The sequence below is a fragment of the Anser brachyrhynchus genome (assembly GCF_964034855.1).
Source record: "Anser brachyrhynchus genome assembly, chromosome: 27".
In the NCBI taxonomy this organism is placed as follows: Eukaryota; Metazoa; Chordata; class Aves; order Anseriformes; family Anatidae; genus Anser; species Anser brachyrhynchus.
The window spans coordinates 3,662,253-3,686,779 of record NC_137720.1 but is presented as its reverse complement, the minus strand read 5'-3'; the positions used below and the strand labels follow the sequence as shown (position 1 = coordinate 3,686,779).

Sequence of the window (24,527 nt, the reverse complement as noted above, 5' to 3'; positions counted from 1 at the left end):
AGATGGGGGGGGGGGGAAGGAAAACTCAGCACCAGCCCAGCAGCGAGACAGGGGATGGCTTCCAGACTGCAGGGCCGGCTGGGCCCGTGCCAGGCTTGCTGCCGAGCCCCACACCCATCCCATGGAGGCTGAGATTTGGGGTGGAGCAGGGAAAGCCCCTGAGCCCCCTCCAGCTCGCATCGCAGGCCCTGCGATGCTCTTCTGCTTCCATCCTGGGGAAGGGCTGCCCTGCTCGGGGCCAGGAGCAAGCCAATCTTCTGTTTTATTAAAGTTCCCCCCCCCCCTCCCCTTCTTCAAGCAAACTTTTTAAGGAAAATTCCTTGGGACTTGGGAACCTCCCAGCACCACTGGCGAGGGGACCTGGACGCACGCCTGGCCAGCTGCACGTGAAGGGTGGTGCTGGGGAAGTCACAGGGCTCTGGACGAGGAACCTTGCTCTCAGACAAGCCCAGCTTGGCCAAAACCCGGCAGAGCCAAGCCCCAGCCCCAGCACCCTGCACACGGAGCAGCGCAGGGAGGACACGGCCGCGTCCTCCCGTGGGGCTCGGTACCCACAGCTCAGCCTCGCAGCGTGGCGGGGGGGTTTCATCCTGTCCTGGCTGCCCACGGAGCTGCTGCAGCTTAGTTTGTGGCTCAGCCCAGAGGAAGAGGGGCTCAGAAAGTCACATTTGCAGCTTCAAGGGACTTTAAAAACCAGGCAAGTTTGTTGGCAGCACCGAGGGACCTGCAGGGAGGCCTCGGCACAGGGCGCTGGTGGCAGCAGCGGTGGCACCTGGGGTGGCACGTCCTGGGCCAGGGCCGTGGCTCACCGCCCGTGCCTCATCCTGCCCTGTCCCTCTGCAGCCACAGAGCATCCCAGAGGGCAGAGGAGCAGACACACTGCTAGATGGATGCCTCATGGGGACAGAGAGCTGGGGACGTGCTGCCACCCCTGACCGCCTCCAGGCACACCCCAGCCCGGGGAGCCAGGGATGCTTTTTGGGCTCCTTCCCCGGCCAAACCTGGAGGCAGAGCCGGGCTCGGCAGGGAGCCGGGGCTCTCCAGCAACAGTCTGGCTCTCTCTTGTGGCTGCTCAGGCCCTGTGCAGCCTTCCTGCTCCTGCACAGCCACCAGCACCACGTCCCCCCAAACGCAGCCCCCGTCCCCCAGCCCTGCGAGCCCCCATGGGTGCGCTCGGATGCTCCTCAACCTGCCCTGGGCCAGCCAGGGATGAGGGGTCACCTCTCTTCTTCTCTCTTTTTAGGGTAACCTGGGGACGAGCCCCGTGCTGAGAGCCCCTTCAGAGCTGGGGGACACGGCTGTCCCCAAAGGACCCAGGCGATGACTCTGTGTGGCCCCTAGGAAGCACAAGGGGGGCACAGCAACTTCCAGCAATGCTGGGGCTACTTGCAGCCTGCCCTCCCTCCTACCCCCAAAAAAACACACCAGGATCTTGCACGGGGTGACGGAAAACAGTCCCAAAGAGTGCAAAGGCAGCGGTACCGCTGAGAGCGAGCACTGCGGGGCTCAAGGACATCCAGCGGGTGCTGAGACGGCTTCGCCTACAACCCAAACGGGCAGCACCGGGAGCAGCAGCAACCTCGCAGCCCAACCCCACTGCTCTGTCCGTCTGTCCATTCATTCATTCATCCATCCATCCATCCATCCATCCGTCTGTCCATCCATCCGTCCGTCCGTCCATCCATCCATCCCACCCAGCCCCATGCTCAGAGCCCGGCCGCAGCTCATCACAGGCGCCGCAGCTGGGCCGGCTCCATCCCTCCCTTTATATCCCACTCGCAGCCCTGACACCGTTTTTTTCCTGTGGGTGGCTCGCAGGCTGTAATTAAGAGCCCTTCTCTCCCGCCTGCCCGAGCCCCGTCTCCAGCAGCTGTTGTTGAAGCGAAGGAAACCCCCTTTCGTCCTCTCTCTCCTTTATATTTTTTTTTTCCCTCCTCCCTTCTGAACATAAAGGGATGACAGTGCTCCAAGCCAGGGTCTTTTGCATTTCTGAGTTGGTTCTGTTAATTGGAAGGAGGGTTAAGAATCTGCAAGGTCGTTTCAATCTACATCTGACCTTCAGAGTAATCCTCTATGCCAACACCAGAGCATGTCATTAAAATGAGGCCCTCTACCATATCCCGGCATCCCTTTATTCTCTCCTTGTGCACATTAATTGCTCATAAGTTGATTTGATCTCCCTATTCTGCAAGAAGTAAATTGCCCTCTTATTTCGCCATTTTCATCCTGTTTTCTTAATTAGGCCCTTAAAAATCTCTAGGGCCTCAGCCGGGCCGCAGGCCTCATCCTGGGAATAAATTTTGATCTCAGCCTGATAAAGAGTGAGCAAACCCAGAGATTGAACAATGTCAGCCTCCCCCCCCTCCCCTCCGCGCTATTCTCTTGACATGAAAAGGCTATCAGTTTTTCTCTGTGTTAATATAGGAAATAATTCACACTTCAGGCGTTGTTCTCTATTTAGTGTTCACACTCCCCAGATAAATCAAATCAGGATTTTTTTTTTTTTCAAGTGGCTGAAACCACTTACTCCTTCTCTCCCCCCAAGCCTCCTCTCTCTCTTTTCTCCCCTTTTGCTTTTAATAAAGTTTCCGAGATTAGCCCCTGTGATTTTCCACCCTGGGAAGTCTATTTTAAGGCCGAATCCTGTTTTTTTTTTTCCCCTCTATGCATGTGTTTAATGCCGCGGCCGAGGGGCACAGAGGGGTAGCAGGGACCTGGATGGGATCAGCACGGGGTGGGATGAGCTTCGCCAGGCGGGGGCTCAGCCCCCCGCCCAGCCCACCAGCTCTCGGGGACGACCACGTCCCTGGCACACCCCTTCTCCTGGGGTTTAATTAACCAGCCAGATGCTAATTGCAGGCTGTGGGGCTGCCCGGCTCCCGCAGGGGCACGGCGTGGAGGCAGTGGGACCACCGTGCCCTGCAAGCTGGGGGCCCAGGCACCCCGCACAGGGCCGTCACAGCACCCCAGGGCCACTGGGGAACCCCAGGGGGAGCTGAGCAGGGGGCAGAGCAGCCCCAGCCCTGCTCCAGGGGTGACCCCACAAGCTGGAGACCCACCTGAGCTCCTAGGACGACCCCACAAGGGTCAGGCAGGGCCACCGTGAAGCTGCTCAGCCCCGAGGACTCGATTCCTCCCAGCCCTGCTTCCTTCGGGGCTTGCAACTATTTGTTAATTAGGGGGCCTGGTTGCCATTAAGCAATCAGCAGCTGGGTCAGCACCCCCGGAGCTGCAGAGCGGTGTCCCTCCTGAAAACCCCAAACCACCTCGGGGGGGGGGCTGAATCAGAGCAGCACCGGCGCTCCCCCTTCCAACCAACCTGGGATTTTCGAAAAAAAAATAAGTAAAAAAGCACCAAAACAGCAGCCCCCAAGTTCAGCCCTGGGAGAAGCGGGGGTGCTGCCCCAGCATCACGGGGGAACAGGGCTCTGGGTGCCCCGCGCCTCCCTCCTCCGGGTAGAGAAGAAACAAGGCCACGCTGCGATGCTCCGGCGTGTTGTAAATAAATATATTTTAATGATTCTTCTTCCATTCCAGTTCATTCTTTTGTACATTTATTTATAAAACAGTAGTAAAATTTTTTAATCAGAGCACAGTGCATTAAAAAAAAAAAAAAAGACAAACAAAAACCCCAAAAGATTAAAAAATAATAATAATAATAATAATAATCCACAACTGCTAACTCACGGCCTGGGGGGACGCCCCGTCTGGCGCTGAGCAGCGGACGACCACCGGTGGGGGCCCCAGCCAGCCCCCCACGTGCCATACAGCGGCACGAGGGCCTGGTGTAACCGTTTTATGGCCACGGTAAATCCCACAGGGCTCGCGGTGGCGTGCGGCCACCCCGAAGCTCCCGCCGGTGCCCGCAGCAGCCGCCGCCACGGAGCAGTGCGCGGGGATGCCGAGCGCAGCGCAGGGGCACCGCCCGCCGGGATTATTCTCTTTACAGGCACTAACGGCAGCGCACGAAGGCCTCCTGTGAAGACTTTGGGGTGAAACGGCCCCAAACCCGCCGGCGTGCACCCCCACCCAGCCGCCCGCTCTGCTCGCCCGCCCCTGCCCGGCACCGCCACCACCTCTCTGCCCCTTCCCTCCTCTCGTCCCCGCACTTCCCCGCACCCTCCGCATCCGATGGGAGCTTCCCCGGGGGGCGTCGGGGCCACCCCACGTGCCACCCCGTGATCCCACCTCGTCGCTCCTTCTCCCTCATGCTTTCCCATCGTGTCCTGACCCCGCCGGCCACGACATTCCCCGTCCTCGGTGCGCAACGCGACCCTTGTCCCCGTACAAGCTCCTGGCCGTGCACCCACGGTCTCCAACATCCAACCTCCCGCAGCCCGGGGGGGGGGCTAACGCTGTGCTCTAATGGGGTTTTGCAAAGGGGTCGCCTCTCTCCAGCCTTCCCCCGCGCCCCCCTGTGGGCTTCACACCAAGTCAGCGCAGCATTTTCGCTTTGAGCGGTTCCCCCTCCTGTCCCCAGCTCCCTCCTACCACCAGCAGCGCTGATGGCCGAGGTCCCACGGCGCCGTGGGCGAGCTGTTGTGGCTGGGGAGCGAGCTGGCGATGGGGGGGAAGAGCAAGGGGCCCCCTGGGGAATCGCCACAAACCATCCCCAGCCACAGCCGCCGTGCCCAGACGCAGGGCAGAACGTCGGCGTTGGAGCCGCGGTGTGGCCTTTTGGGGCGGGGGCTCCTCCGCGGGGCGGATGTCACCGGTGCCCAGGTGACAACGGGGTTTGGGGTGCTGCCAGACCCCCCCGAGGGTTTGCACGAGCTGCGGCAGAGCTGCACGCCCAAACGAGGCCCGGGACACCGAAGCAACAAAACTCACAGGACCCCTCCCGTGCCCCAAGAATTAATTTGCTCTCCCCGCTACCTAGAGGAGGAGGTCGGTGCTGCGGGGCCGGGCGGCACCGCTCCTGCCTCCCCGGCACCCGCAGGGAAGGAGAAGCCCCCGCGGGGAGGTGGCACCGGGGTGCAGCCACCGATGGCATCCGTGAGGCCACCGCGCGGGAAGACTAGGGGGGAGCGAGGGGGTAGCAAGGCAAAAAGCTCCGAGCATCCCCTCCCTCCGGGGTCTTGGGGGCTCCTCGCTCCGCTCTGAGCCCCGGGGAAGGAGCGCGGTCCGGGAGGGTTTTGCTGGAAGGCGAAAGCAGCCGAGGGCTGGGAAAGCTGCAGTCAGGCCAATGCCATGGCAAGCCAAGAAGGTCAGCTCCAGCTCCGGGCAAAAAAAAATAAAATAAAAAGCTTGCAAAAGACGTGGCGGTTCCCGGGCGAGCCTTGAAGCGAGCCCCCCCCCCCGTTGCATAGAGAAAATGTACTCCTACGTAGATTCAAGTGCTCGGCGGGACGGGCTCCTCCTCCGGGGAGGGGAGGAAGAGCGCGCCGTGACTTCAGCAACCAAACTCGAAGGCCCAGTCCTCGCCCCCAGCGCGGGCGCAGCTCCTCGTCACAGCATGTCCGCGTCCTCCATGCTGAAGCTGCTGCGGCGACTGCTGGCCTTGGAGGCCTCCGGGGACATGGCCGAGAACAAGGGGTCGGAGGCCAGGGGCAGCATGGTGTCCTGCATCAGCATCAAGTCCAGCTCCTTCTTGGAGAGCGAAGGGAAGGAAGCGCCGTGGCCGGGCTCCAGGCTATCCGGGAAGCCCCGGGAGCCGTCGTCGAAGCTCAGGCTGTGGGTAAAGTCCAGCTGGTGGTAGGGAGACTGCGGCGGTGGAGGCAGCGTCGGCTGCGATTCGGGGTCCGGGGGGGGCAGCAGCGGCTCCAGCGTCCCCTCGTCCCCGCCGGCTTCTTGCTTCACCACCTGCTGGGCCAGCTCGGCCACGTTGACACCCGAGGGCGAGGAGGTGGGCAGCCCGTGGACGCGCGCCTGCATCTCCAGCTCCTGCCAAGAGAGTGCAGGAAGACTCGGTGGGGACATGGGGACACGGGGACAGGGCGCACGGAGGCGGGAGGGAAGAAGGGAGGCGCAGAAACGGCAGGGAAAAGGGGACAGAGGGACTGGGAAGCTCATGGGGAAGGACGGGAGCGGTGACCCATGCAGAGCTTGGCATCACTCGCTGCGGTGGCCCCAGCCCCCGGTGTTCCCGGTGAGTTGGCAGCCCCAAAAGAGGGAGGGAGCCTCTGCCCGGCCCCACTGGTGGGGCAGGAGCGAGGCGTGCTGGCAGCTGGAGCAGAGCAGAGCAGGGCAGAGGATGGGGAAACGCACCTGGATGCGGAGCAGCAGCTGCTTGTTCGTCATCTCCAGCCGCCGGGAGTGGTTCTCCAGGTCCCGCGACCTCTGCAAGTCCTTCTGCATCCTCTTGATGTAGTCCACCGAAGCCTTCAGGATTGTCCCTTTGTTCCAGCGCACGTCCCTGCGGTGCAGGACGAAAAAAAAAAAAAAGGATTGCTGCCTGCACCTGCTCCCCCCAAAACGCCCCTCTGCAAGGATCTCCTGCCACGGGGCCGTGCACGGCGCGGAGCAAGCCCACGAGAGCCGCGGGTATCCCAGCCCCGCAGCCGCCGGGGATACGTACAGGTCGTTGGCCTTGGGGATCAGCATCCCCAGCTCCTTGATGCGGTCGTTGATGTTGAACCTCCGCCGCCTCTCAACTGCAGGGCGAGAAGAGAGGGGAGTGGTGAGGAGATGGGGGGGAGCAGCGCCGTGCCGCTGCCCCAGCTCGCGGGGATGGGGGACGCTGTGCCCCTAGGGGTCCCTTCGGAGTTGGGGAGCTCAGGGTGAAAAACCTGCATGGTTTAAGTCAAGCTGAGAGCTTAAATAGGGGAGGCAGAGCTCCTCCTGCCCGTTGGCACTGAGCTCCCCGGGGCTCAGCAGCGAGCTCTGGTCCTGGTCTGGCTCCCAGCCCTGGTCCCGCTCCCACCCATCGCCCCCGCAGCTCTGACCTTCCCCCGGTGCTAATGGGAACAACAACCGGGTGTTTGCGGCACCACGGGCGTTTTGCAGAGCTGGGAAAGAGGCGGCCGTGGGGGTATTGCCCTTAGGGTGAGATGGGAGGGGAAGGGGACCCAGCTCAGAGAGAGGGGGGAAGGAGGACGGAGGGTGCCGGGGTCGGAGAGGGAACGCCGTGCCACCCCCGGGCGGCCAGCGCCCAACTCACTCAGGTTGTGATTGTCTTTCTTCTGGCGCTCCTTTGCCAGGGCTCGGCTCTCGGCATCTGCAACAGAGACCCACAGCATCACCCGGAGAGGATGAGGCTGCGTCTCGCCCCGTCAGCATCCCCCAGAGCCAAACTTGCCACCCGCGGGGACAGGGGAACCCCGGCCAGCCCCGGTCCTCGCTGCCACCACGGGCTCCAGCCGTGGGGACGTGCCTGGGGCTGGGGACATGCTCTGGGGCTGGGGACGTGCCAGGGGCAGGGGACGTACCCGGGGCAGGGGACGTACCGAGGGCAGGGGACGTACCGAGGGCAGGGGACGTACCTGTCAGCTCTCTCTTCTGGGTGAGGTCGGCGGGGCAGGAGCTGCTGGTGACGCCGACGAGCGAGGCGGTCACCTGGGGGTCCCCGCTGTACACATTCATGTGACTGCTGGACATCGGCAGCTGGAAAGCAAAGGGACAGGCGGGTTAGCTCCATCCGGGGCCGGGAGAGAGGCTCGGCTGCGGGATCGGGGTTTAAGCCCAGCTCCTCAGCCTCTGGGACGCGAGTGCGCAGACTGGGCAGGTATAATTGTCTTCCTGGGCCCTTAAAATAGCTATAATCAGAGTCGCCAAGAAAACAGGACTTCAAAGGGCCCAGCTGATCCCCTCCCACGGCCAGCATCTAAAATAGGGCAGGTGAATCACATCCGAGGAGGGCCCGGCAGGATGAATCCCACTGCAAGGCTCAAGCCACCCTGCGGACCCGGCCTTGGGAGGCGGCGCTGCGCCGGGCGAGTTGCTGGTGGGGGGAGCCTCCCCCGGCACCAGCATCCCCCTGTGCTGTGGCTCCATCCCTCCCGTGCCCCTCTGCCGCTGCTCCAGCATTTTATAAGGGCTCCGGACTGTCATTAAAGAGGACAAGAAGCTGAGGAACTGGCTTTTGCAGTTGCAGAAGGCACATTTCGCTGCCTCCCTTCCCCAGCCCCAGGTTGGCCAGGCCCCCCCGCTGATCCCTGTCCCCCCCTCGGGTCTGAGCCATCTCTGCCCGGTGTTGTCCCCCCTCCCCAGGTGTCACGATGGCTCTTGGGGCCACGCAGGAGAGCAAATCAGCGGGAAGCCGGGCTGGTTCATGCACACACCGTAACGTCTGATTTCCCACCGGTACGGGGCCACGCGGGAGCACCAGCGCTGCCACAGGGCCGTGGCACAGGGACAGGTCACCCCCGTGCCACCCAGCCCACGGCAGCCCCCCCCAGCCCCCTTCCCTCTCGCTGCCCACGGTCGAGGCTCACCGTGTTGGGCATGTGGACTTCGGGGTTCATATAGCCCAAAACATCATCCAGGCGCATGATGTCATCGATGACCTCATCGAACTGCAAGAGCAAGGCACGCGGTGTCACTTTCCAGGCCGTGCCGAGGGTCCCCGCGCCCCCCGCCCCCAGCAGCCCGGCGGCCCCCTCCTCACCTCCCTCTCGGGGTTGGAGCCGATGTTGAGCATGGCCATGGGGCTGTTGGGTGCGCTGTTGCCCGCCGAGGAGGACAGGACGTGGCCGGGCCGCACGCCGGGGGACGCGGCCGGAGGTGGCTTTGGCGAGTGGCTGGCGGGGCTGACGTGGGCGGCGAACTTGTTGCCGTAGGTCTCGGAGAGGTACGCCTGCACCTTCTTGTCCCGCGACTTCTGCAGGTGGTAGGTGGTGGGGTTCTCCAGGTAGGACTGCACCTGCGGGGAAATAACCCGTCAGGGCCCCCGCGCTGCCCCCAAATCTCCCCCCAACACACACGCACCCCGTGCCCAGCACCGTACCTTGAGGACCTCTCCGGGCACGGGCGGCGGGGACTGGTAGTGGACGGGGGTGTTGATGGCCGGGCTGGAGGCCACCGGCATCCGCTGCTGCTGCATGTAGTTCATCATCATCTGCTGCTGCATGCGCTCCCTCTCGGCCTCCTGCTGCGCCTGCTGCTTCATCAGCTCCATCCGCAGGCCGATGCGGGACGCCATGGTGCAGCGGGGGGGCGGGGGGCCACGGGCGCCCACCAGGCACGGAGGTGACCCTAAGAGGAGAAAGACGTCAGGAATACGGCTGCCTGCTTCGAAACCGAGGGGATGTCCTGGAGCACCTGGCGCTACGGCCGAGCTGCAGGACTGATCCTGCTCCTGACGTCGCTGCGAAGCCCTGGCTCGAATTTTGGCTCAAATTTGGGTGCTGCCATCACAGAGCCGCGCATCGGGCATCGCGCCGGGGCAGCCGGGCTCTGCCCCAACGCGGATGAGCAAGAAAGGACAGCCGCCCTAACGACAGACAGACGGACGGACGGGTCCGCCCGCAGCTCCCTGTGACGGCACCGCTGGCCCTGGGGACAACGAGGGGAGGAGGGGACAGGGCACGGCGGGGCTCAGGGGACACCCCGGGGGAGCTGGGGATGGCAAGGGGCACGGCTGGGACCCCGTCCCCAGCAAGCGCAGCCTCACGTCCCGCCGGAGCTTGCCCCGGAGCCACCAAGCCCCGAAAATAGGGGTGCAAAGCAAGAGCAAAAAGCCAGAGCAGCCCAAAAGAGAAAGAGAAAGCAAGGGAAGGCCGGGAAGAAAAGGCAGCCCCGTGCCAGGCGCCGCGGGCGGGCCGCGACCAGACCTCTGCTGCGGCACGGGCGAACAACGCGGCTTTGTGCCGGGCCGGCACGCGAGCGCGGCGGCGGGGAGAGGCGTGCGCGGCCCCACGGCGCACAGAGCTGCCCTTGTTCCCCCGTACAAAAGGGGACGGTGGCCCAAGGAGGGCAGGGGAGGCTGCTGGGACAAGGGGACAGCCACGGGGCCAGGGGACGGCTGCATGAGCTGCCCTGCCCGGGGTATGAAGCTCCGCTGGGAACCGCGGCGATGTTTTGTGGGATGGGGATGGGATGGGGACGTGGGACCTGGGCTCTGCAAAGTCCCCGTCCCCTCTTCTTGTAGGGCAGCCCTGGGGCACGTGAGGCAGCAGCACAACCAGACGAATCTGGAGGGCTTTGCTGTTTAAACACAATGTGTAATCGCAGACAAAGGGGACGCGGTGCATGCAGCACAGCGGGGGCTCAGCGAGGCGTCCGGCACACGGTGCCACGCCGTATCCTAAGGGGGAAATTAAATCAAGCCAGCGTGGACGGAAATACGATTACATGGATCAAGAGCCAGCTATTGAACAGCAAGGGGAAGGTAATTAATTAGACATGGTGGCCCATCTGAAGGGGGCAGGGAGAAGAGGGGCCTGGGACGGTTAGCGAGCAGAGCTTCGTTAAGACGCCGGCGCAAACGGCCTTGGAGGGGGCACAGGAGGACGCTGGAGATGAGCAACAGCTGAGTTGTAAAGGCTGGCGGGACCCGGCGATGCCAGGGGATGGCCTGCAAGGAATAAAACAAGGCTGGAGGGGGTAAATCACAGTTTATGCACACAGAGGGGGGATAATAACCCCAAATACGGAGCGCAAGGTGAGAGGAAAAGCCTCCAGGAGCAGCCGGGACATCCGATGAGCCCTCCCGGTGTGGTGGGACAGAGCGGGCACGGCGAGGCACAGCCAGGGCACAGAGGGGGAAAAGCATCCGGCCCCAGAAAGTGACGTTTTCGGGGATGCTTCCAGCACAAGGGGACGGCAGGAAGGGATTTCAAGCCGTGCGTGGGACCCTGTGGGATCGCCCGCCCTGGTTCCACGCCAGCAGCTCCGGGCCCCACGAGCCATCCCGCGGGGGCTGCGTGGCCAGGCCGGGTGGGCACAGGGTGAGGACATGGAGGGGAGCAGGGGGAAGGTGAAACACAAGGGGCCGGCCCCTCCGGCACCGGGGAAACCCAGTTTGAAGGGCGAGGATGGAGCTGCAGAGCTGGGGGCGGCGTTTTGGGGCTCCCAGGGACACTTTTCAGAAAGGGCACGGAGCGGGACGGTGTCACGGCAAGCGTGCCGAAGCGCAGCCACCCACGGCACAGCACCCGTCATCCCCGTGTCCCCCAAACCCGCCTGGCTGCAGGACCCCCCCCTTAGCCCCTGTATAGGAAACAGGGGCGGGGGGAGCAGAAAATGCTGCTTTTCCCACCCCCCCCCCCCCAGGGAAACCCCTGCTCGCAGCCACGGAGAAGGGGGCGCCGCCGAGGGCGAGATGGGGAAGGGCGGTCAGAGCAGGGCCCGGCCTCGAGCGAGCGATAAGCAGAGGGGGAAATTGGGTCAGGTTTAAAATAACCCGCTTGGTTCTGCTCGGCTGCGCCCCCCCGGAGTGCCCAGCAGCTTCTGCTTTCGCTCTGACTCAGCCCCACCAGGAGGGAGAGGGCTGGGGTGGGCCGGGGAGCGGGGCGGCACCCCAGGGGACACGTCCCGTCCCCCCCCCGGGGGGCACATCCTGCATCTCTCGGGCGGGCAGGACCACGTTTGGGATTCCTGCTAGTCCCGGGAAGGAGAAAGGCGTTCGCATCCAGGACAAAGCACGTCCAGCGGCGCGCCCGGACCCAGTCCTTGCCTGGAGGGGACCCTGGGGGGGGGGGTGTGGGGGGGTCAGGATCTGTCCCATCTCCCCCCTGCCCCATGCATGGCACCGGCCCGTCTGGCTCTCAGAGGGTGCCCGGCCCCAGCGGCGCGGAGCCCAGGGTGTGCTCGGGCATTGGGTTACCCCGCGGGTGCTGCCAGGGCACCTGCTCGGGGCGATGTCCCCAGCGGTCACCGAGCGGAGCCGGGGATGGAGCGGGGCGCTGGGGGGGCGACGGGAAGGGGACGGACGGGGAGCGAGCCACAGGGTGGGATGGTGAGAGGGAAACGGGGAAAGAGCCCGGGGAGCCCAAGCTGCCCCGCGAGGTGCACGGAGCACGGCACGGATTTCCCGAAGGAAACCCCCGGCGCTGCGGGTGCTGGGAACGCCGCAGACCCGCCCCTGGGTCCTCGGGGGGGGGGGGGGAAAGCAAATCCCCGCGTCACCGCGGCATCGCACCCTAAAATCCGAGCAGCTTTTAGAGGGAAAAGCTCCTGCCGGGAGCGGAGGTGGTTGGCTCAGGACGGCGTCCCTCCCGGTTGTGTGCGGCAGGGTGAGCGCTGCCGGCGCCCCCCCGGCCACGCTGCCCCGACCCCGTGCGAGGCCGGAGCCAAGGAATTCGTCTCCCTTCAGAACATCTCCAGCGCTACCGAGCGGCACGGTTATTTCTGGACCTTTCCTGCTTTTCCTCGGGGGTGTTATTTCATCGGGCCGCTCCTCCCGTGCCCCGGCAGCGCTCGGGAATAACCACGGCCGGAGCCGCCCTCACGGCACCGACCCCAGCGCTGCTCCGCGGGGCTTTGCACAGCCCCGGAGCCGCCCTCTGTCCCCACGCGAGGCCAGCGGCCCCACAAAGGGACAGAGGTGTCCCCAGAGCTGTTCACACAGCGGGGACAGCAGCCAAGGGCACCCCGCCGCCGGTGCCACCCTGCCGTCCCCGTCCCCGCATGGCCCCCCATCGCCTCGTCCCCGAGCGCACCTCCGAGCCCGGATGCGGCTGGAAGGCAAAAACCCCTAAGAAGCCGGGGTTAAAAACAAAACCTGCCCGGAGCCAGCCCCTGGACACAGCCCCAGCAGGATCGCGTTACCCTCCCGGGGAAGCGGCACCCCACCTCCGCCAGGGCAGAAGGCTGGGAGGAGGATGGGGAGGGGGGGGCAATGCCCGAGGGATGGAGCCGAGACCCCCCCGCCCCATCCCACTGCCAGGACACCGGGAAGCTCCGCGGCCGTCCCAAGCACGCGCGTGTGCCAGTCGCTCGTGGGCATTAGGAACGGAAAAATCAATCGGCAGCTTGAGCCTGCCCCGGCCCTGGGGAGCCGGGGAGGGGGGGCGGGTGACCGTGTTGCCCCCCCCCCCGGCCCTGTGCTGCTTCATTGACAAGCACGAGGGCTGAGAAAAGGAAACGGGGAAGGAAGAAGTGAAAATAGCTCCGCTTCTTGGTACGAGCAGCGAGCGCCCGCCGAGCCTTCCTTCCTGGTTTTTGTTTTTGAAACGCAGGGAGTTGGGGGGGAGGGGGGACGCGGGGGCAGCACGCGAGGACACCCCCGTGCACCCCAGCCCGGCCCTGGCGAAGCACCCGCGGCCGTTTTGGGGACGCAGGAGCCCCCCGGGTGCAGGGCAGCCCCCGGCCCGGCCAGGACACGCGGCGGCGGCGGTGCTCAGCCCATGCTGAGACTTGCTCCGAGGGCACCCGGCGCCTCCTGCTCCCACCCCACGGCTTTGTTTCAGCCTGGCTCCGGGTGCCAAGAGGCAACAAAGGCACCCGGCTGTCCCCGCCATCACCCCAAAAGCCACCCCACGGGGCGCCCCCAGCGAAGCCACCCGCGGACAGGCGGGAAGGGGGACACGCGTTACCTGGGCAGGGGGTGGCAGGGGACAAGGGGGGGTCTCCGGGCGCCGGGGCTGGCCCCTCGCAGCTCCTCCGCGCTCCTCGCCGCCTTGCCCGGCTCCTGCGCCGGCCCCGCGTTTCCTCATTTTTAGGGCCCCGCTTTTAACGCAGCAGCAGCCGCAGCGGGCGCGGGCGGAGGAAGTTGCAAAAAAGCCTCCCGACCTGCTCGCTCGTCTCGCTGCAGCACGGGAGTCAGCAGCGGGGCCGGGGAAAGAGCGGGACAAAAATAGCTGCAGCCACCGCCACCCGGCTCCCCCGGGGTGCCAGAGCCCCGGCAGGGTCTGCCCCATCGCGGCCCCTCGGGGCCACCGGGAAAGGGCAGAGCGGCCGCAGAGCTGCCGGCGGTGACATCCCCCCCCCCCCAAGAGCAGTGATGGAGGGGCAGGCGCTGCTCCTTGTCCCTCCAAGGGACGGGATCCCGCTCCCTCGGTGTGCCCGGAGAGGGTGCCAGCGTCACCCAGCTGGATCCAGCCCCGCGTGGGATGAGGGGTGCAGCTCACCGGGGGGGGGTCCCTCCGGCACCCATAGCAGTGCCCACTGCTGGGTATGCCAGTGCTGGCTGCCACCAGGACGGTGGCATCAAGTCTGGGGGACAACAAGGACGCCGGCGTGGTGCCCTACGGGGCTGGCATGGTGCCGGCACGTCCTCCCTGCGCAGAGCCTCCTCGCACCCTCTCCATTTTGTGCCTGTGCTGGGGCCACCCGCAGGGCTGGGGTCCCCCCCCGCGGGCAGCTGCGTCCCCATTGTCACCTCCTGCATCCTCCCCGTCGGACGACGCTCACCCCATGGGTGAGCCCCCGGGGAAGCCCCCCCAGGCCAGGCGGGCGAGCCGCCGCCGTGCCACCACCGTGCCGCCCTGCCAGCGACGCGGGCTGGCACCCGGCCGGTGCCGCGCAGCTGGGACCTGCGCCGCAGCCTCACCTTGCCCCGACTTGGCAGGGGGGGGCGGATTTACGCCGTGCCAGCGTCCCCGCGGTGTCAGGGGTCGGGTGACGCTGGCACCCAGCGGGAGGAAGGACGGGGTCCTTCATCTCCATCGGCACGCGGAGGAGGAGCGCGCTGCTGCGGCGCGCGGCTCCTTTTTGGCGCACGGGGCGGCAGGGCAGGATCGGACCCAGGGTGGGAGGAAGGGATTCCTCCCCACGAGGGTGGCCAAACCCCGGCAGCGGGACGCTCTCCATCCTTGGAGGCGCCCAAGGCTCAAACCAGGCTCGGCCCTGAGCATCCCCATCCGACGGCTCCGCTTGGCGCTGGACCAGAGGCTCCCGAGGCCGCACCCAGCCGGCTCTCCTCGAGGATGAGGATGGGGAGGTGGGAACGGGGGGCAGCCCGGAGAGCAGCAGCGCCCTCGGAGACGGACGGGGCCAACCCAGCCCGAGGCACCTTCCCTGCGCCACCAGCACACAGCCCTGAAAGGGAGAAGGAGAAGGCGGAGGGGGGGGGGGAACTTGGCAAATCCCAGCAGGAGTCAGTTGACAGCGCCAGCGAGCGCCTGAGTCACCGGGCCTGTTTTTAGCCCCGGCATTTGAGAAACGTGGACCACGGCGTTGTTAACAGGCGCTCGGGTCAAAGGCCAAATGTTTTCCCTGCCATGCGTTAAATGCTGCTCTTGGAAGCGGCCCAGACATTTAGCACAGCGAAAACATTAACGCTCGGTGCGGGCGGCGAGCTGCGGATGGCAGCAGGACCCCAAGAGAGCCAGGGAGCCCAGGACCCCAAGAGAACCAGGGCCCTGATGGGGAGGTCTTGGGACCCAAAAAGCATCGGTGCACGGTCACCGAGAGCCACCCTGAGCGTCCCTTGTCACAGCGCCATCCGTGGAGCAGAAAAACCGGGGTGAGCCCCCGGTTCTGGAGGCACCAAGGACATCCCCAGAAGCCAGGTCCCCACTTGCACGCGGCCACCTTTACGGGGTCAATAGTACAAAGCCTTGCTCCTACAGCCCTCCTTCGCCCCAAAACGCCCGCCGTGGCACAGGGATGGCCGCGGTGCCACCCCAGTGGTACAGCAGGCAGAGGCTGGGACCTTGCCATTGTAGGGCCAGATCCTGCCCCCCGCAGAGGCCCCGAAACGGAGCCAAATCCCTTCCTGCGGCAGGAAAGCAGCCGGCGCTGCGCAGGGGCCCCCGATTGAAACATCACTGTCGGACCGACCGCCGCGAGCACAAACAGCCAGAGCCGACAAGTTGCCGCCCTCCCCTCCCGGAGAGGCAGGCAATTAAAAATAAAAGTGTTAACAGGCAGAAGGACGTTCCTGGGGCGAGGACGAGCCAACGGCCGCGCAGGGGCCGGGAAGGGCCGCGTCGGCCCGGCACCACCCCGGGCTGAGTGATTAATCGGACCCGGACCGCGGCGGCCGTGCAGCGGGGAGCAGGAGAGCGGAGTGACCTTGGGGAGGCCCCGGCCGTGCCGGCGGGGAAGGACACAGGGCCTCGCCGTCCTGTTCCCCCCGGAGAAGGGAGAGAGAGGGGAACGGGAGGGGAAAACCCCACCCTGGGGTCACCCCGCACCACTTGGGTGCTGGTTGTTATTTTATTTTTCCTTTAAAGATGCATAAATAATCCCTAAGGGAAACTGGAAGCGCGCCTCCCTCCGCATTCCCCCAGCTCGGGGTGCAAGCGGGGGGGGGGGGGGTGCGCAGCACACCACGGTGCTCCCCAAAACCCTGCCGGGGGGGTCCCTACGCGGGGACACCCAGCACAACCGAGCCCCCAGCCCCTCTCCGGGCGCCGCAGAAGGCGCTGGGTGACAGCAGCCACCTGCGACCCGAGCCGTGGGTGCTGCCAGCGCCGCCCCCGGCCGTCCTCCCCCCCCAGCGCCGTGCTGCTGCAAGGAGGTAAGATTTATAAATACGCCGCGGCCCGCCTGCTCGCAAGGTGGGTTTCATGTAACCGTACCGCGGCCGCCCGCCCGCCCTCCCCGGCCCCGCGGCCGCCCCGGCCCCAGGCGCTGCAGCTGTTCCCCGGCCCCGCTCATAAACAACTCGGGGACAGGCGGTGGCACGGCCTCCCCGGCAGCCCTCGGGCTCTCCCTGCCACCAGCCCCGGGGAGCGGCCGGCGGCGGCACCTTACCCGCGGCGGGGACGTTTCTCCTCTCCGCGCCGCTCGCCAAGGTCAAAGGCGGACGCCGGGACCCCCCCGGTGCAAAGCCGGCCCCTGCCCCGCAGCGAGGCGGGTGCACGAGGCCGGGGGGGCGTTCTCCCTTCTTGCTCGGGTCCCGTGCCACGCGTTACGCTGGCTTGACCACGCCGGAGCCGAGAGGTTTTGCCCGAGCAGGCCGGGATTTATGCGGATGAGGTCTTCGCCTGGAGAGGGGCGCGAAGGGCACCAAGCCCCCCAGCCCCGCGACATGGAAGCAGAGCCGGCCCCGGAGGAGCTGGCGCGGCGCTGGGGCTGCGACAGGCACCCCCCCTGCTGCAGATAAGGCAGGAGCTGCTGTCAGCGACGAGCCCGCTGGCACCCGACCCGACCCTCTGCCCGCGAGCCAGGAAACGCGGCCCCCGCTCTGCCCAACCGGCCCGGCCGGACCCCCCCCCCTTCCCGGCTGCAAAACCTCCCCAGCACCCTCCTCGCCCCCATCCTTTCCTCCTAAAACCTCCCAGCCCCGTGCGATTCCTCCGAACCAGCCTGGGGGACAGCCAGAGCTGCCCCCGTCGCCTGGGGACACGCCTGTCCCCGCGCACACGCTGCCAGGGGCGGTGGGGGGCACATCGGTGACAGCACGGACCCCGCGCCGGGGACCCCCCCAAGCCCCGTGCAGGCTCCAGCCGCCGCAGGTGGGCTCGCCCCACCAGGCAGCCAAGGGACCCAGGCCGGGTGCCCTCACATCCCTGCGAATTTTGGCACCTGGGCGCCGGGGCAGCAGCTGCACAAACTGCGCTCGAGGTTCGGCCACGCGCTGAAAGGAGAATTTACAGCCGGCCCGGGGCACGCCGCGACGGGGCCGGGCAGGACGGAGCGGTGGGAAAGGAGGCAGGGGATGGCAAACAGCTCTTTACCGACGGCACCGCCTTCAGCTTCCCAGCTGTTTATAGGAGAATTAAATCGCTTCCATTAATTGCATGCACGTACGGCGAGGGAAAAAAAAAAAAAAAAGCGAGTTACCCGGCGGGGAAAGATGTTGCTTGGGCGTTTCGGGTTTAGCCGGTGAGAAAGTTGCACCGGTTTAAGTAAAGCAGAGCATTTAAGCTCTGTGGGGAGCCTCCAGCCTCGCGAGCAGCCTCCAGGCTCCTCCATCCCAGCACCCAAAGGGACCAGACCCAAACCACCCCGTCCAGGCAGAGCCCTGGGGGTGGGCAGGACGAGCTCAGCCCCCACCCTATAACGCCCACCTTCCCAAAACGCCTCCAGGGACAGCGCATCCCCGTTCCCCAGCGGCATGGAGCGCCCTGCCCGTGGTCCCACCGTCCTCAGGCACCAAGTGGGGTCCCCAGGACCCGGCCCCCCGGGACCATCGCCACCCCCCGGGGCCACCGCGCTGCCTCTCTCCAGGAGCGAGGCCTCTCTCGGGGCTCGGCCCTCGCGCGCTCTCTTCTTCCACCCACGGGGAAACCGTATGGCTCGATTGTGTGGGGTTTTTTTTGTTTGTTTTTTTTTTCCCCCCCCTCTCTTTCTCGCTTTTTTGCCGTTTAATATTTATAGCTTTGCTCCGCTGCCTGCCCAGCACCAAGGCGGGTGGAAGAGGTTGGCAGAGCGGGTTGGCCCCTCCAGAAGCGGCGGTGCAGGCACCGGGGGCAGCCCCGTGCCCGTCCTTCGAGTTTTGCTTAGTGATTTCTCATCGCCTCCGCCTCCCTCGGGTCTCACTGGAGGGGAAGGAGCAGAACCGGAGTTCGCTCCGGGTCCCCGACGGCTGCTGGAGCCCGGGGCTCAGCCTCCCGCATCCCACGGCCGGGCAGCTCCGGGCCTGCAGCCCCGGCTGGCGAGGGCGCAAAGCCCCGGCTGTGCCAAAACCCAACCGCGGCGAGTCACCGGCACCCACCGGGCTCCTTCTGGACACAGCAGCACCGGGGCAGGGGGGAAGACGAGCACGTATTTCCTGCCTGCGCCCTGGCGAAGCCATCGTCACTTCAGCCCTGCGCGTTGCAGCACCGCCGCCTTGCTCGCACTTCAGCCCCCAAATCCCCAAAGCGAACGGGGAAGGCGTCGGGGCTCGGCCACCTGGGTCAGCATCAGAGCCCGTGGGCACCGGGACTCCCCGGGGGATGACGCGGGGACGTGGATGTGCTGAGCTCACCCTGGCACGTGGCCGGCGCCGGTCCCTTTCCTCTTGGACCGATGCGCACCATAACCGGGCAGCGGTGACGGGGCGGCACAGCTCGAGGTGCCCCCCGAAAAACCAAAGCACCAACTCCAAGTGGCCCTGGGGACAGAGCCCAGGTGGCGGCACCGTGCCAGAGGCACCACGCTGGCGGTCACTCGCCTCCCGCAAAGGAATAGGCCAGGAAAAATGATTAAATTGGGGAAACTGGGGGACGGGGCGAGGCACCTGGTGGGAACCGGCTGCAGAGGGGATGGACCAGGCGGCTGTGCCGTGCTCGGCACCAGGAAATCTTCCGTCCCATCTACTGCTCCCCCAGAAAAGGATGGAGAAACACAGATAACACAGATGCGGGGCTTTGGTCCGTGCCTTCACCGCGCCAGCACCCCCCAAAACGCAGGGAGGGCCGCAGGGAGCGGCGGTGCTGCACTGCTGCCCTGGGTGCCCCCCTCGCCGTGCCCTCGACGACCCCACACCCTCTTCCCCGGCCATTTCCCCCGACTCCCCAGCAGGAAATGCCCCCCCCAGCCCCAACCCTCCACGTCTCAGCGGCTCGCAGGCCCAGGCTGCCCCCCCCTTCCCCGCGAGCATCGCAGGAGCAGCGGCTCAGCCGTGGGGCCATGCACACACGTGCCGCCAGCTCGCCGCCGCCGCGTGCACGGAAAAAAAAAGAAAAAAAGACCGAGCTGGAAGGGCGGCCTCGTCCCAAAAACGCCCGGATGCTGGAGTCGCCCCCGCTGCACCCAGCCCCACCCCGAGCGGTTTCCTACTGATAAGGGTGGTGGTGATGGAGGGGGGGGGTAAGCTGGGGGGGGCGCAGCCAGCATCCTCCCCAAAACCCGCCGGCCCCTCCGTGCCGTGGGGTCAGCACGTGCCGCTCGCCGCTTCCCGGCGGCACCGCCGCACCCGGAGGTACCCGAGCCCCCGGCGCTGACCCCCCCCAGCAGGGTGTCACCCCCCCAGACCCCCTGGGGGGGGGGGTGTTCAGGGTGGGCTCAGCACCCCCCCGAAGCACCCGGGGGGAAGCCAGGACGGCACAGCCCCGCTGCCTCCTCCGCAGCGGCCGCGCGGGAAGGCGAGCGAAGGCGGCGGCGGCGGGGAAAAGCAAAACGGGGAGAGCTGGGGTGGGGGGGGGAAATCCCCCGAACCCCGCAACCTCCACCCCCTGCCGGTCTGTCAAAACAAAATAAACCCCCTGCGAGCCCCCCCCGTGCCTCAAGGGCAGGGGACGCCGCAGAAGCGCTGCGATTCCTGGAAGCAGGCCCTGCCCGGCCGCGGGCTTATTTATTTATCTTGGGAGAGCACAACAATAACCTCCATATTTTTTTTTTTCCTCTCTCTCCCTCTCTCTGTTTTTTGTTTTTTATTATTTTTAAAGGAAATTTCCCCATCATCTGACTCACCGAGGCTTTTAGAGGACACGGGCGCGAGGGCTGGCGTAATCGCCCCTGCTTCGCAATTAATTCGCCGGAATAATTAAGGGGCGCGAGGAGGTTAACAGCAGCCTCCCCCCCCCCCTCCCCGTGCCCTCCCTCTCCCCCCCCCCGCTCGGGGATCCCAAAAAAGTTCCTCGGGGGGGGGGGGGGAGGGGGGGGAGGCTCTCGCAGACCTCGAAATGGCCTCGTGGAGACCTGGGGGGGAGGGATTTTGGGGGTGCCCTTTGCCCCCCCCCCCCACCCCCCCCAGCCGGGGGGGTGCCCCTGGGGGCGCACCGAGCCCCCAGCAAACCCGTCCCGGGGGGGGGGGGGGGGGGGCACCGGGGGCTGAGCATCCGTGCCTCAGTTTCCCTGTGTGTGCATGGGGGGGGCACCCCCTAAACCCCCAAAAAAGAGAACCTAATGGAGGCGGGGGGGGGGGGGGCTCGGGTGCACCCCCCCCCTTTTCGGCTGGGGGTTGGGGAATTCTCGGGTAAACGAAAGGAGGAAAAAAAACGGGGGGGGAAGGAAAAAATTAAGCTAAAAAAACCGCACCGCCAACAACACAAAAATAAAGAAAATAAGAGGGAAAATAAAAATAAATTAAAAAAAAAACAAGGTGGCGAGCCCGGAGCTCCCCAGACCCCCCCCTCCCCCCCCAACCCTCCGCGGCACTCACCCGGCTCGGCTCGGCTCGGCCCGGCCCGGCCCGGCCCGGCTCGGTCCCGCTGCTCCCGCACCGAGGGAGGGCAGCACCGCCTGCCCGGCTCGGCTCGGCTCGGCTCGGCTCGGCTCGGCTCGGCTCGGCTCGGCTCGGCTCGGCTCGGCACGGCTCGGCTCGGCTCGGCTCGGCTCGGCTCGGCTCGGCTCGGCTCGGCTCGGCTCGGCTCGGCTCGGCTCGGCTCGGCTCGGCTCGGCTCGGCTCGGCTCGGCACGGCTCGGCTCGGCTCGGCTCGGCTCGGCTCGGCTCGGCTCGGCTCGGCTCGGCTCGGCTCGGCTCGGCTCGGCTCGGCTCGGCTCGGCTCGGCTCGGCTCGGCTCGGCACGCCGGGAGCTGTAGTCCGCCCGGGGCAGGGCTGCCCGCGCCTGCCGGGAGTTGTAGTCCCGGCCCCGCTTCGGGCCGGTTTATCCCGGGTGTGGGCTGAAGGGGGAGGCAGGGCCGGGCCGGGCTCAGGCTGAGCCTTTCGGCGGGGTCTGTGCAGCTCCTTGCACTAGGGCTGGGGAAGGGTTGCGGATTTTCTTGCACCAGGATTCTGCAGCTCCCTACGGCAGGGTTGTGCAACTCTTTGTGCTGAATCGTGCGGCTCCCTGCACCGGGGTCAGGCAGCTCCTTGTGCCACGGTCCTACAGCTCCCTGCACCGGGGTCGTGCAACGCTCTGCACTGAATCACACAGCTCCTTGCACCACGGTCATGCAGCTCCTTGCACCAGGGTCATGCAGCTCCTTGCACGGGGGTCATGCAGCTCCCCGCACCACGGTTGTGCTGCTCTTTGTGCCAGGGTCCTACAGCTCCTTGCATGGGGGTCATGCAGCTCCTTGCACCAGGGTCATGCAGCTCCTTGCACCACGGTCATGCAGCTCCTTGCACCACGGTCATGCAGCTCCTTGCACCAGGGTCATGCAGCTCCTTGCACCACGGTCATGCAGCTCCTTGCACCAGGGTCGTGCAGCTCCCTGCACCACGGTCATGCAGCTCCCCGCACCACGGTTGTGCTGCTCTTTGTGCCAGGGTCCTACAGCTCCTTGCACCAGGGTCACGCAGCTCCTTTCATGCAGCTCCCCGCACCAGGGTTGCGCAGCTCCTTGCACAGGGATCACGTAGCTCCTTGCACCAGGCTCGTGCAGCTCCTTGCACTGAGGTCGTGCAACTCCCCGCACCAGGGTTGTGCAGCTCCTTGCGCAGGGGTTGTGCAGCTCCTCGCACCAGGACCATGCAGCTCCCTGCACCAGGGTCATGCATTTCCTTGCCCTGGGACTGTGCAGCTCCCTGCACCAGGGTCGTGCAACTCCTTGCACTGAATCATGCAGCTCCTTGCTCAGGGGTCGTGCAGCTCCTCGCGCCGGGGTCCTACAGCTCCTCGCACTAGGGTCGTGCAGCGCCTTGCACTGTATATTGCAGCTCCTTGCACCAGGGGCACGCAGCACCTTGCACTGGGTCGTGCAGCTCCTTGCACAAGGGTCGTGCAGCTCCCTGCACCCACAGCCGAGGCTTGTTGCGGACACGGGATCAGCAGCGACCTGGAGGCACAAAGGGTGCTGGGGACACGTCGCAGCCTCTCACCGGCCATCCTTCGGGCCCACAGCGGTGAAGAGGAAGATTTACCCCTGGAGAACGAAACCAGCCTGGAGAACAGACACGTTCCTTTGTTCCCACCGAGTGCCTTTCCGTGACACTTTTTAATCCCTAATTTCTTGGCAAACACACGCGGGCAGTCCCCCCAGACCTCGCACGCAGCTCCCCACCTCCGCTCGCCCTGCTCCGTGCGGGTTCCCGACAGCCCCGGTGACCTCGGGGTCCCCAGGACGTGGCTGAGCGCACGGCACAGCCCAAATTTACCCCGGTTGTGGTGTTCTCCCTGGGGGAATCTGCATCCTAATCAAAAAGACGATCCCAAATGTGTCCTCGCTGCAAACCCAAAGTGTCTGCACACGTCTGAAAGCTGCAGCCCAGGGAGCACCTGGAAACCTGGAGCCTGACCTCAGACCTCACTGTTTTAATGAGATTTGCTCAGCTGTGGCCAGACGAGACATGAGGCAGCAAGACCCAAAGCCCTTTATTCATTCCCTACAGGTTTGGAGGCTGCTGGTTGGTCCAAGGGAGGATAAGGTGTCGCAGGCACCGGAAAGCTGCGGCTCAAATTTAATGGGATTCCTCAGCAACCGGGAGCTCAGAGCAGGTGCCTGGGCTGGGGTCAGCTCTGCTCTGCCTGCGGGCGTTGCTCGGGGTCCCCAGGCTGCCAGGGCAAAGCCGTGGTGTTGGCCACCCCAAAGCCAGCGATACTGCCCCTGATCGCTGAGAACCCGGAGAGTTGTGGGGTTGTAGGACGGGCTCGCAGCCCCAGAGAGCATCCAGGGCAGCTACAGCACAGCAAGGCCTTGGTGACAGCTCATAAAAAATCAGCGGTGAGGCCAGGAGCCATACCCTGAGTCCGCGGCACTCAGCTCTGCCCTATAACCATCAAACTCAGCTTCGTCCGAGAGAAGTCAGATCAGGGTAGGGACGGGCTTGCTTCCTGCCCTCGTTTCCCAACATCACCCAGCAACAAGCCCACAGAGTGGGGACAGGAGCAGAGCCGCCAGGCTGCCAGAGCACGGAGCAGGCAGCAGTCCCAAAACACCGGAGCTGGGGGAAGGAAGGAAGGAAGGAAGGAAGGAAGGAAGGAAGCTTTCACACTTACATCCAGGCAGTTCGTCAGCCACGGCACTGCGGAGCTGGTGTTTCCTGCCCGGCTCTGCTTGGAGGTGCCCCGGGACCCCCTCCGGCACCCCGCTCGCTCCCATACAGATCCGCCCTTCCTCGGGGGGATCCTGCCGGGCATGGGGCAGCAAGACGTCGGGGACTCGCCTCACCTTCCCTTCCACGGGCTGCAGGCAGAGCAGGGCCAGCAGCAGCCTCCCCATGGCTGCGGTGACGGCGGCTCCACCACGTCCCCGCTGCGCCCAGCCGGTGCCAACACAGCCCACGCACTTCTCTCCGCGGTTTGCCACCTTACTCGGGCGCCTGGGTGCTACCAGGCCGGCCAGTTTGGTACCGAAATCAAACACAGGACATCTGATAAGAAGCGCGATTCTGTTGTTTTCCAGAGGCTAAGGTATTTTCTCTTTCCACTAGCTCAGTCTTTCCAGGAAACAAAGGCAATGTGTGCCTCCATATCACATGGAAATTCCCGACACTGGTGACCTTCCTTCAACCTCTCCACGCAGCCAAAATTTAGCGAAGTAGAGCCGCAGCCTGCCGTATTTCTTCTGTGCAAGCCCACGGCATGTTTTACGTCCTCCAGCTGGCACCAAACAGGAGGGGTGGGTTTTCAGCACCATTCTGAGCCTCCTGGGCAGCAGCACGTGGCCCCAAAACATCTCGCTTCCCTGACATTCGTCCTTTCTTCCCCTTCTGCCCCTCGGTGCCATATAGCCCTGCTAATGCCCCCCAAGAAAACCAAGAGGGGGGCTAGAAATTGCTCCATATAGCAGCCCTGGAAGGCATTTTACCCACCCAGCTCCAACCACTCGACCATCTCTGAAAGACCAAAGACACTTGGATTCACGGCAGCTCGTTAGCTGTTACCCCAAGGATGCTCAGGTGCGTTAGGGACGATGGGTCCCCACGGTGACTGTCCCCGTGTCCCCATCAGCCCGGCAGCCTCATCTGCACGGGCCGTGGTGCAGATTTTTTCCCTTTTTTTGGG

At 65.3% G+C, this 24,527-nt stretch overlaps 1 protein-coding gene across 5 annotated transcripts; it reads right to left on the bottom strand.

Moving 5' to 3' along the window:
* Positions 1-3,490: 3,490 nt before the first annotated feature.
* TFEB (transcription factor EB) lies at positions 3,491-23,982 on the bottom strand. 5 transcript variants are annotated; one of them, XM_080568948.1, is made up of 10 exons: positions 21,070-21,186; positions 20,801-20,880; positions 8,885-9,132; positions 8,546-8,800; positions 8,373-8,453; positions 7,422-7,542; positions 7,100-7,156; positions 6,518-6,593; positions 6,208-6,355; positions 3,491-5,883 (listed from the first exon to the last, which is right to left on the bottom strand). In XM_080568948.1, exons 3-10 carry the CDS (start codon positions 9,077-9,079, stop codon positions 5,449-5,451), a joined length of 1,368 nt encoding a protein of 455 aa, XP_080425074.1. In that variant the 5' UTR covers positions 9,080-9,132; positions 20,801-20,880; positions 21,070-21,186; the 3' UTR covers positions 3,491-5,448. The 5 variants fall into 5 exon arrangements, with proteins under 5 accessions (XP_080425074.1, XP_080425070.1, XP_080425071.1 ...); XM_080568944.1 differs by lacking the exons at positions 20,801-20,880; positions 21,070-21,186 and adding an exon at positions 23,520-23,982; XM_080568945.1 differs by having other exon boundaries at positions 20,811-21,190.
* Between the last annotated feature and the right edge of the window lie 545 nt (positions 23,983-24,527).